The sequence below is a fragment of the Amphibalanus amphitrite genome, unplaced genomic scaffold (genome assembly GCF_019059575.1).
Source record: "Amphibalanus amphitrite isolate SeventyFive unplaced genomic scaffold, NRLGWU_Aamphi_draft 000264F_arrow, whole genome shotgun sequence".
NCBI classification, from domain to species: Eukaryota; Metazoa; Arthropoda; class Thecostraca; order Balanomorpha; family Balanidae; genus Amphibalanus; species Amphibalanus amphitrite.
The window spans coordinates 446,983-459,636 of NW_024881759.1; the positions used below are offsets into that span (position 1 = coordinate 446,983).

Genomic DNA, 12,654 nt, shown 5'->3' on the forward strand with positions numbered 1-12,654 from the left:
CGCGACCCAGCATTCAAGGATTGCGCTAATTGCGCTAATGCACAGAAATCTGTTGACGTCAGAGGAATTAAACTGTTTTATTTGTAGGAAGCCTTGTTTATTGGTTGCAAGGCCGATTGGCTGCAATTTGCAATTTAACTTTAGTTATACAGACTGTATATTTATGAATCTGTCTGCAAAGCCCTAAAACATATTAATATCTATTAATAATGTTGGACGCAAGAGCCAAGTTGCTACGCGCCCTAACCCACAACAACAACAACACATCTATGAATAAAAACTAATAAAATTTCAATCAATAAGTTAAAAAACTTTTGTTTCAGCCATCACATCCGTTAAAACTGTTGTTGACGATGCTCAGTACTCAGTTACAGCACCTAAACCACTGAACTCTATAATGAGCCTCCTAGCCCTAAATTATTCCTCACTAACGTCACTAGAGTTAGCGTTTCATACTTTCTGATATTCTGTATCCCTTACCTTGGATAATGCGACTTACAATTTACATAGCAATGTGCATTTATTTTGGTGTGTGTTGGGCGTGTGTGGTGGCCTGGGTGTTAGGATTGATTAAGCACTTATTGATTTAGATATTTGTGTTGATTGATATTGATAGACATATTTGTGTTTATGCGTATGGTGTGCCTGTAGACGGCATTGTTCTCCGGCAGAACAATAGGGACAATACAAATACATTAGAAATTGGAACAAAAAGCATGGAAAAATTGACTGGGTACTGCATGCACCTATCTTGATCTCGTCCTCATACAATGACTTAGAATGTGCTGTTTTCTTTTCACGTCTGAGAGACATAGGGTCTGTTCCCATCGCTCCTCCCAAAAAATCTCGGATGAGGTTGGATGAGCTTGGAGGAGAGCCGTATCAGAGGAGCCACGGGAACATTTTTGCGAGGAAATCAGCTGTTTGCGGGCTGTAACAGTCGGCGTTTTATGGTGTGCAAACTTAAATCTAGAGATAATAATCGCTTTCTAATAACAAAGCCATAGATAAATAGCGAATATTACTATTAAAAGATATCACGTCCTCATCGATCACTAAAATCATTTCCACTTCCCTGAAATCTCATTTATAAACAATTCACATTTGTATTACATGCCCCAAATATGTCTACGCAGAGCCTCCTCTGAAAATCCAACTTTCGTTTGGGATGAGGGAGGAGGCAAATAGTGGTGGTGAGATGTGTAATGAATATGAGCTTGGAGGAGCTTGGAGGAGCGACGGGAACAATTTTTTAAACGAGAGGAGGTTAGAGGAGCTTGGAGGAGGTTAGAGGAGCGACGGGAACAGACCCATAGGTAACCAAAACCTAATTGTAACCAATGAGGTTTATCTGAGGTGCTGTTATTGCTAGTTGGTAGGTCACACTTGGGTCACACTCAGGGAGCAATTTCAATTCGCTTGAGCTGAACTGTGGTAAGTTACTCCAGACTGTAAAATATCCATGTTACCATCAGCATGTCTGGCCTAGCAAGCAGATTGCACCAAAATTTTGGCGCAGTGTCTATGGTAACTGTGGGATGAAATTTTTTGGCATGAGCGGACGAAGAAATTTTGGTATGAATGGATGATTGAAGATATTTCAGCGCAAGGTGATGAGATCTTAGCTTATTTCAATTGCTACACTCTAATTAGAATCACAAATCCGAGTTCATGACTGACGGGGATGTAATGTTCATTGAAGGCCACACACCTGAGCCCCCCAGGTTGACGTGATAGCCCTTGGAGACTGGTATAGAGACGTCGACTGGACTGGTTGATCTACAGGCTCCTACACGCTGAAGTTATGTCGAGTGCAGACCGTACCAAGTTAGGCGACTGAGGCTCGAGAAAACTGATGATCCTGATGAGTTGGTGTGACAGGGCGCACCGCCAATTAGGCTACAAGTATATCACGCCCAGGCGGCCCATATCTAACCTTTATTTCTCAAAGTCAAAAGTTGAAAATTACCTGAAGCCTGGAGGTCATAATGAACATAAAAAGCGAGAGGAGTAGTAAAGAGGGAGTTGTCACCGAGAAGAGTTCTTAACGAGAGCTGGGGCAGTGTTGAACTGGAGATGAGGCCGCTTTCTGGTCCCGGCATTTTATTCTCCGGGTGGTTTAGCCCCGTCTGGTGCTTAGCCTTTCAGGACCTCTCAGAGCCGCGGTTATTTTCGCCGCTCGGCCCATTCGAGATGCAAAGTTGATAGTCACACGAAGTTTATTTGGGGCCTCTGAATATACGACTTCGAAATAAATCGACTCCAAAACCTTTTTCTTTCATATCTATGCATACATTTAACAGTAACACCAGACTAGGCTGGTTTGGCTGGCCCTAAATAGGCTTCGTGTGACTATTAATTTTGCATCTCGACTGGGGTGAGCGGCGAAAACAACCGCGACCCTCCTGAGTGGGTCCGGACGGGATTAACCCGCCCGGAGAATAAAACGCCGGGATCAGAAATCGGCCTCATTTCCAGCACTGGCTGGGAGCCACAGAGGCCCAAAAACTGCAATCTCCCGACATCCAGTCTTGGACACTCAACCAAGACATATTATACCGAAAGTCAGTCAATACATCTCGCACAAATAGGTCTGGAAAACAAGTTCGCTACCGTAAACAGTAAACACTCATCCACGGCAACTTTAAAACCTTAGTACTAGCAAAGCCATTGAGTACTAGGCTCGAGTGTCCTGCCCAATGATGCCCTGTGGTACCTACAGCGTGCCATTACGTTTGGGAGGTAGTTTGTTCGCTGAGTCATCTGAAGAGAAATACAGAAATTTTGCATGCAGTTCAGGTAGGTGATACCTAGATATGTAAATGGTAGGTATCCTCTTGATCTGAACTATCTGAAAAAAGCTTACTTACGTGTGATTGTGACGATGGTTCATTGAAGTCTAAAGTGATTGTGGTTTTCTGTGCTTTCCCAATTACTCAATTTTCAGGGATGGATCAGCTCAACCAAGCTAATTAAGGAAAAATGGTGCCTTATGCACCTTGATTCTGAAGCAGCTAGAATCACCAGATAACCATGACATCAGTCATGCATCTTGCTATTCTTCTTATCATTGGTAAGTTTCTTTTTTGTTCAAGCACTGGGCATATTGCTAGAATTATGTTGTGAGAAAGCACAATCTTATCAATACTCATAATGCATTTTACTTGATCTAGCTGCCACCATTTCTATTTTTGCCTAGCTTATGCTATTGGTTTTGGGCTTGAAGTCCTGCTGTTTTAGTTTGACTATTTGATCTGTACTACTACTTTCCTATCTTTTCACTTGTGGTCTGATGTGCTCCACAGGTGCGTCGCTGCGGCCATCGGCTGCCGCCATTGCAGATGGTCTGTTGTGTGCCTACAAGCCACAGTCGCCAGATGGGCCAACCTACTTCGAGGAAGACGGCCCTTCGCTGGGCCGCATCATTAGTGACCCCGCCGGCAGCGATCAGCAGCTGATGCGCTGTTACGAGCCTGAGAGCTACTGCTTCACTGTATTGTCAGCACCAGATGATAATTCCACGGAGGCAGCGACCTCCACCCTTTTGCAGGGTCAGTTTGCAGTCAGATACCTAAATGCTCCTGCATATTACCGACACACACAATAAGTAGTTAAAGGGACTATCCCACCTTCAAAAAAGTCCCGTTTAGGATTAGGAAATGTTACTCATGATATTGTGACGAATTCTGCAAGTTTTTACGCGTTTTCATCGCATACTTTTTGAGATATTGCGACTTTTATATTTCATCGTGACGTCATTTAGATCGCATCTGTGACGTAATGAAGGATTTACTTCATGTCAGTGTGGGGGAAATTTGGCAGCAAATATAGGTATTTGCTCTCAAATATGACTCGGCTCATACAATAACAAAAGTGTCTCTGATTGGCTTATCCGTAAATCAAGTGAACTACTTCACTTGAACAGGCGTTCAAAAGGCAAATGACGTCATCAGATTACCGTTAATGGTTAAGAGATTGGGCCTTGCGCAGGGCTCATTTTCAAATGAAGGGAACGAATTTCTTCAACACCACGAGGCCGCGGGGGTTGCAACCAAGATAGATAGTGGTTTCTGGACCTCGCTGCAAACTTGGCTATCTCAACTCAAACCTAATGTAAAGGTGGGATAGTCCCTTTAATACAAGTCGCAGTAACAAGTTGTAGTTAAACCCATACAGTGGCCTTACAATTTTCAGAACACCTACTCAACACAGCATACAAACACAGCTCTGATTCACTAGCAAGTTAATGGTGATGATATATGAAGTCTGGAAAAAATAGCTGCTCACATGCTTGATTTTAGTCAGATAAGTTGCTTAGAGTTCATCCAACTAATTCAGATTTTCCTATAGTGTAGGTACCTATGTGACATAGAAGCCGATTGAGGGGTGTGCTCAATCGTCCTATCATCACCTTGTACAGGACATAGAATAGGAAACCCTAATGGATGTAGCATGTTATCTTTCTATTTGGTACCTACTGCATTCATGTTGTGCTGAGTATATTCGCGTGGTTACAGGATGCGTCAAGATGTCACAAATCGTGGCACAGTGTGGTCAGGCTGAGTGCGTGGCGCGCATCGAGGACGTTCGCGCGAGAACCCGGTTCTGCTGCTGCCGCGGCTACATGTGCAACGCCAACTTCAGCGTGGTGGTGGTGCCAACAACGACGGAGCGCGCGCCGGAGCCGCCGGCCGAGCCAGGTCAGTTCGACGCCGGGATGCCGCTGTATGCTGAACATGTGTGTGTACCTACATATGACTCTCTTCTGGCTCATTATCTTCCGAAACAATGAATGACAATGATGAGATGTGTCGATGCTGGAAGGGAAGAATGTTCAGTGATAATTACGAAGCATGCATGGGTTTCGAGGTCGTCTCGCACCGTAAGACGGAAGTATACATATTACATAAGGCAATTTTGCCACATTCGGGCCGCCGCAAGGTCGCGTAATAAATATTGCCGGCTCATATGATTGAGCGCGGCCAACTGTCCTATACTTTACCGGTCTAGTTAGATATAATCTTCCTTTTAACTGAACGAAGCGTACCGATTCAACTTTCACAGGAGCTCAGCTGCCGACCTCACTGATCTGATTCATTTAGTCAAACTCGTGGCAATTTGTTTTTAGACATCTGTAGTGTCGAGCAATGTTGGTGGTCATGATATCACAGCAGGCTAATTGCGATACCACTGTAACACGTGTATCCGCTACGTCTGTTCCCGGCAGCGCTGAGTCCCCTGCTGGTGGCCACGGTCGCCTGCGTGACGGTGCTCTGCCTGTTCGCCGTATGCGCCACTTTGTGGTGCCATCGGCGTCGGCTGTTCGGCCAGAAGCCGTTGCCGCCGCCGCCGGCCACCGAGCCGTCGCCGTTTACCCCGACCATCGACCTGTCTGATCTGCAGCTGGGAGAGATTATCGGTGAGCGGAACGGGGGAGAGAGAAAGAGGGCGGACAGGTGTAAATATCTGAATGTTGCAGATAGAGTTGAGCTTGTTATTGTAAAATACACAGAGCGGTGGTTTCACCGCTCACTATTCTCTTAACTGACTAAAAATTCATCTGTTCTTTTGCCGTGTCAGCGTTGGCACTGCTCTGCAGACCGGTGCCGGGCGTAACCCTGACGTCCCTCGACAGGCCGCGGTCGGTACGGCTCGGTCCGAAAGGGCATCCTCCACGGCGAGGAGGTAGCCGTCAAGATTTTCCCGGCCTGGTTCCGGCACTACTTCCTCTCGGAGCGCGACATATACTCGCTGCCCTGGATGGAGAGCCGGTCTCTGGTGCACTTTTACGGCGCCGACGAGCGGCCGACCGAGGCGGGCGTCGAGTACCTGCTGGTGATGTCGCACGTGTCGCAGGGCACGCTGCACGACTTCCTGCAGGCCAACACGCTGCAGTTTCAGCAGATGTGTCAGATGGCGCTGACGGCCGTCAGAGGCCTGGCGCACCTGCACACGCCCATCGACAAACACGGTTAGTTGGGAGAAAACCGGGATCGGAGTTGTTCGCAGAAATGGGGCGTCCTTAGACTGTGTCAGTGTGGATCAGTGCCTTTGGGTATGGTGTAAGCATCGCCAGTCATCGAAGGATATCGACGCGGCTTTGGTGGTCTCCGAGCCAGACATGGGCACGGATCCCAGATAGCCAATCACGGAAATCGAGATGTTCATTAGATTGACGGTCTTCAAGCATGAAATTATGTTGGAAAGCATGGCTAATAGAAGCCTCTCAATGAACCAACTATTTTCCATTCATTCAGAGTTAACAGTTCTGAGTAAAACCCCCAAGATCCATCTCGGATCCATGATTCGTGATCATGGATCCGAGCTGGATCTTGAGGATTTTCTCAAAACTGTTAACTCTGAGGGAATGCAAAATAGTTGGTTCGTTGAGAGGCATCTGTTAGTCATGTTTTCCACAATAATTCCACGCTCAAAGACCACTAATCTAGTTGTCATCTTGATTTTCGTGTTTGGTCGTCTGGAATCCGTGCCCATGTCAAAGACCACTAATCTAGCTGTCATCTTGATTTTCGTGTTTGGTCGTCTGGAATCCGTGCCCACGTCAGTGCTACGAGCGATATTTTTAGCATCGGGTGTAGACGTCCTCTGGGTAAGCCAATGGAGGCCATGCGGCTGTGAGTGTCATCCTGCCGGTGTTATTTATCCACTCGCCTTCTCGTTACCATCCTCAGGCGTAGTGAAGCCGGCCGTGGCACACAGAGACGTCAACAGCCGCAACATTCTGGTGCGTGCCGACGGCACGTGCTGCATCTGTGACCTCAGCTTCGCCATGAAGATCAGCGGGGGTCGCTACTACAACCAGGGCGAGGAGCTGAGCGCGGAGACCACCTCGCTGAGTGACGTGAGTATCGGGAGGGTTTGAGGCTAGGGAGGGTGTCAATTTAGCAGCTACTGAGACTTGAGAGCCGAGAGGTCACCTGGTCATTATGGTTATCGACTCAATTCATCGCCCTAAATGTTGCGAGATTCGCTTCGTGAACGTTGCCAGCTTCTGTCTTCTGCGGTCCGTGGTTTGTTTCTTTGTCTATCGCATTGTGAAATGTTTACGGAAGAGACTGCGGACGGCCGGTTGTAAACGCTGTCAGCCATCATATACTGATGACTGACGCTGTTGTCGCTTGTGCTCATGCTGGCGACACATGCGGCCGGGGGCCGATGATATTGTCACGCAGTTATAAATCACTAACGTTCCCCGCTGACCCTGTGTTTCCCAGGTGGGCACTCTGCGTTACATGGCTCCGGAGGTCCTGGAGGGTGCTGTGAACCTGCGCGACTGTGAGACGGCCCTCAAACAGGTGGACATGTACGCCATGGCGCTGGTGCTCTGGGAGCTGGCGTCCCGTTGCGCCGACCCGTACCAGGGCATGGAGGTGCCGCCCTACCGGCTGCCATACGAAGCCGAGATCGGTTAGTAAAGCGGGGTTCAGAGTGCCGCCCTACCGACCGCCGTACGAGGCCGCCATTGTTGAGAGGGATGGGGACGTTCAGAGTGAGCCGTGACGTGATGGCAGTGATGGCCCTTCTGTTTGGATTTCATGATCGGATGTAACTTTAGTTTGGTAACGATTCCTTCACAGCTTTATTTCAGTTCACTTCCAACAAATAATTGAATGACCCTTATTCTCATGTCAAGCGCTGACGTGCAGCTATCCTCGTTTCGACGAATGCTTACGAGTTAACGAATGTTAACGTGTTTACGAATGTTTACGAGTAGATAACTCAGCGCCTGCAAAGTTTGTTTCACGCCTTGTTTAGTTCCTGGCGCCCGACGGAGACACATGCACCAGACTGTCTTGTCATCACTTGTCGCCGATGAGTCATCCAGACGTCACTGCTCTGCGCCGCTGGGTACAATCATAAGTTGTACGAGCACACGAAGCTAGGATAGCTATAGTTTGACTAACGTCTGTGTCTGCCGACAGGCACCCACCCGACCATCGACCAGATGCAGGTGCTGGTCACCCGTAACCGGGCGCGCCCGCTGCTGCCGGAGGTGTGGAAGGACACGAACCCGGCACTGCGCCAGCTGCGGGAGACCATTGAGGACAGCTGGGACCCGGACGGCGAGGCGCGTCTGACGGCGCTCTGCATGCTGGAGCGCATCAGCGAGCTGCCGCTGCTCTGGGAGAGATATAAAGGTGGGTAGTGGGCGTGCACGGAGCGTAAGTGAGACTTTTAACGGTGCTGTGAGTGTTGGGATGAGGCAGTGATGGATGGAATAAGAACGTTTAGAGCACGTGTGGCATGACATAAGCGTGACGTTCTCGAATTTCCCGTTTTTTATATAACTTACAGAAAGTCGGATTGGCAAGCAATGCCTACAGAATCTGACATTTCATTTAAAAATCATAGAACTTCTTTTGGCTGAAATATAACGGTCTCGTGAAGGATTGCTAAATTGCTACAATCATTTGTGTCGGGTTGGCTGCGTTTGCTTCGTTCTTGCTATCTTAGCGCCACAGCAATTGACGGTAAAATATTATGATCAAAATATACTAACAAATGCAATGCGTTCGCGTTCTTTGCAGGTAACCTGGGCCTGAACGGTCCGCTGCCGACGCTGAACCTGGTGATCCAGCAGCAGGAGCCGGAGAAGGTAAAATCGGACGTGAACGTTACGAGCGGCGAGCTGACGGAGCTGGAGCCGTCAGAGACGACAGCGGAGACGCTGCTCACTCTGTCTCCGGACCAGGAGATGAACCGTGAGTTGTTCCCAGAGACCCTGCTCACGCTGTGACTCTCCCGACCAGGAGATGAGCCGTGTCCGTGAGTACTCTGTCCCCCGACGAGGAGATGAACATTGAGTAGAACCCCACAACTAACACTCCAGTGAGCGGAGACGCTGCTCACACTGCTGTTTCCCGATCAGGAGATGAGTCGTGAGAACCCCTATTGCTGACACTTTACCCAATCAGTGGAGACGCCCCTCGACCAAGAGATGAACGGCGAGTCGCCCGTCCCCGTCTATTAACCTGTCCCCCGACTAGGAGATAAACCGTGAGTGGGGCCTTATGTTGATCCTGCTCTCTGATCAAAAGATGAACCGTGAATTCAGAATTTTTCCGGAGACACTGCTTGTGCTCACCGTGTCCCCAACCAGGACAGGAACCAGGAGTCCCCAGCGTCATCTGCAGTCTTAGCCTATCCTCTGACAGAGAGATGGATCGTGAGTCCCTCTTAGGGGAGATGCTGCTGACCCTGTCCCGTGACCAGACTCTCTCCCTATCAGGAGGGACGCTGCAGGTGACCCTATCCTCACTGCATTAGAGGTACGGGTGGGGTCTGCACGCACATATCCTTGATCAGGAGATGGACGAGTGGAGAGCGGAGACGCTAACTGACACCAGGGAGACGCTGGCAATCATGGCATTAATTATAGTAGGGAAAGTTCGCTTAACCCGCGCCGGGCCGGGGGGCACACCTCTTCGTGCATCTTTTCCGCACATCTTATGAAAATTTCAGACCCAGGTGGCCTTAGGTCAGGTCACCAGGTCACGCCAAGTGACCCCACCTCAGAAAAATAAGAATGCTCGTCATAGCTACACCGATTGATCGCTTGCCTTGAAACTTTCAGCGATTGATAAGAGCAACAGTATCTATAAAATGTATGTCTCGGAATTTCGATATCGGTAACCTAAGGTCAGGTCAATTTTGCGGCCTCTCCATTATAAGTCAATGGGAGAAAATTGAAAAGCGTCTGTTTTGCACGAACGCCATTCTAGACACTCTCAAACATCGAGATGTAGGTAAAATTGACACACTGAACCGGAAAATGGCAACTGTGATCCCTCGTTATGTCCCCGAGGTCATCTCAGGTCACGAACAGAATATAACAGTTTTTCGCTAATAACTTCTGATAGAGGCGAGCTAGAGCGCTGAAAACGCCTTAGATGTGTTCGGCTCGACGTTGCGGATCGACTGATATGCAGCATGACCTTTTTCGGTCAGGTCATGACCTTGACCTGAGGTCAAATTTTCAAGTTGACCTTTCAAGGTCAAATTATAGTTCATTCGACGTGTCTCGACGAGAGGAACACGATGCTGGCAAAAGTAATGTCATGGCTCTTTTGAGTCAAAAGTTATCGCCGAAAAAAACGCTTTTCGTAAAAACGGCTATTTTTGGAGTTTTTGCCCTCTAGAGGCTAAATCGTTGACCTGAGGTCAAATCTGAGAACATTACTCAGAAAGGCCTGTAAAAGGGCTATCGAATGCGCTTTTCCGCGGCGCTGTAGCTCTATCGGTTCCCGAGATAGCCGTTGGCAGTTTCCAAAATGTTGAAATAGTCAACATGTGACCTTTGGTGACCTCTGGTGACCTGACCTTTGACCTGACCCAAAAAATGACCGAAGTGTTTTCGTCCTTATTTTGGACGTTCTTTCGATTGCCGCTTACCGCGTGTCGCTACGTGGCCCAGGAGCCGAGTTAGAAGGGGGGGGGGTGTTCAGACACCCCCCCCCCCCCGGCCCGGCGCGGAATCTCAGAGCACCGGCCCGGCGCGGGTTAAGTCGTCCCTTCATGTGTGATTTTTATCTTATTTGATTAAAAAAACAATTTAATCCATTTGTTTGAAATTGTTTACTTTTAAAATTTATGACAGCAATATGTTAGAATTGCCTACCCATTCTGAGCTTTTAATGGACCATTTTTTCCAGCTGCAGAATTTAAGCCCTGGCAGCAAATCCGTTTTGTTGGCTCAGACGCTGAAATATGACCTTTGGTTGACTGTTTCTCGTGCTGCTTACGATAAGCTGTGATAACTATGTGATAAGATGGTGAGGCGATTATACTGCCCGACGAAATGTGGCAGGACACTCAACTGCTGTATTCCGTGTATTGTTCCATTGTTGCCGCTATTAGCCTGCTCTGGCATTATACTGACCCGTCTCTGCTGTGTCCCGCTGTTCAGTGCGGAACGCCCAGGTTTCCGCACCGCCGCAGTACGTGTCACAGATTCAGCCGTACCAGGGCCGCAACCCGTGCATCGAGCGGAACCTGGCGGCGGCCGACCAGTCTTCCGACTATCTGGTGGACGGTAACACGCTGATCGAGCGCTCGGCGGCGCCGCCGAACGGCGTGCTGCCGCCCGAGTCGCAGGCGCTGCTCTCGCCGATCGCGTCGTCGCCGCCGCCGGCGCGCCACGGCGCCACGCCCATCCCGATCGTGCAGAACGCCGTGCACGGCGGCGGCGGGCCGGCGGCGGGAGCCGAGCCGGCGCCGGCGCGCGGCTGGCTCGGCCGGCTGCGGCGCGCGCTGGCCGGTCGCGGCGGCCGCGCCGCGGCCCAGCCGGTGCCGCTGCAGCCGGTGCTGCCCTCGAAGACGGTGAACGTGGAGACGGCCGGCGACTGCGGCGACCCTGAGCGGCCGCGCTCGCTGCCGCTGTAACCGGCCGGCCGCAGGTCCAGTGCTGGGCTGTGATACCGCACGGCGTCTGCCCCGCCAACGCGCTGTTTGGTACTGCTGCTTTCGCCGCGCCCCACGCCCTTATTACTTTTGTACTGAGCACTGCTGCCCGAAAACACCTGCGTTCTCTGTGTACTTTAAACGGATCGGTGTATGTGCATGTCAAGTTCTTACATGCCAAGCCTATTCGACTGCCTGTAACCGTCGTCTTTGAACCCAGGCCTGCGTACTCTGTTTATCATGTGCAGCGCTAGGATATTGTCGGCTTCATAACTGTCGGATGGAACGGACTGTACTACGCACTACGCAGAGCTAGAGGTGCGAACTCCGATAGACAACTCAATCATTGTATCTGACCGAGATTCATTTTAGTTCTCGCGTAATAAAAATGGATTTCGGAATTAGATCTGTGGTTGGTAGAAGCTACCTTTTTTTACTAATTTCATTGTACAAATACTTTTATTAGTTGCATGTTTTGCGTATAAAGCAGCTTTGCGAGACCAACAGTGAGACGACGCTGTTCATCTCTCCAAGCTGTGCTGTCGCGGAGTGTGTGGCGTTTTTGCACGCTCTGTTTATAGATAAGCGGTCAGCTCTGGTTACAGACCGATCAGATCTGACCAGCGGTGAACGGTGATGCGATAGCCGCGGTGCCCGGACGGCGCCCTCACGCGCAGTGTCCTCGCGCCACTGAAGCGCATGCCCCAGATGGGAACGGACGCAACATAAGTGAGATTTGAAAATGTGTGCTAAAAGGTGTTGCTATTATATTTGTGGCATGAAGGGGACTAGCGGTTTGCCGAAATGCACGACAATCCAAACCGTTTGTTTCTTTCCTGCTGACAGTGTTGAAACGGCGTTGAATGTGACGTCGATTCCGGAGGCTTTCGAATCGAGCCTTGAAATGTGCTGACAACAAGGAGTGGTGAAATGAGCTTATTCAGTATTCGGGCGGAGGCTGATCGATATACACATTTCGTACTTTTTATATCGTTCTAACTTCAAAAAGTTTCTCAGTCAATTATTGCTCGCCACTTCTTTTTAACTACACGGCGGTCCATGCCTTCAACTTGTCAGGGATATCCGAACAGATAGCAGCATTTCCGTGTTGTCGGCGTTGGTATTGAGCTGATTGACCAAGTGCAAATCGACCTTACAATCCATTGCCTTCAGAAGTTGCGCGCTTCGAGTCGTACGACAAAAGCTTAGAAATGACAAACTTAGCTGACTCCA

At 49.4% G+C, this 12,654-nt stretch overlaps 1 protein-coding gene across 1 annotated transcript; it reads left to right on the forward strand.

Moving 5' to 3' along the window:
• Positions 1 to 1,268: 1,268 nt before the first annotated feature.
• Positions 1,269 to 11,822, forward strand: LOC122386832 (activin receptor type-2A-like). Its single transcript, XM_043376476.1, has 11 exons — positions 1,269 to 1,316; positions 2,948 to 3,073; positions 3,306 to 3,551; positions 4,518 to 4,700; positions 5,228 to 5,419; positions 5,636 to 5,971; positions 6,693 to 6,862; positions 7,236 to 7,428; positions 7,944 to 8,159; positions 8,550 to 8,723; positions 10,928 to 11,822. The coding sequence occupies exons 2-11, from the start codon at positions 3,034 to 3,036 to the stop codon at positions 11,401 to 11,403; spliced, it is 2,226 nt and encodes a 741-aa protein (XP_043232411.1). The 5' UTR covers positions 1,269 to 1,316; positions 2,948 to 3,033; the 3' UTR covers positions 11,404 to 11,822.
• The last annotated feature ends 832 nt before the right edge of the window (positions 11,823 to 12,654 follow it).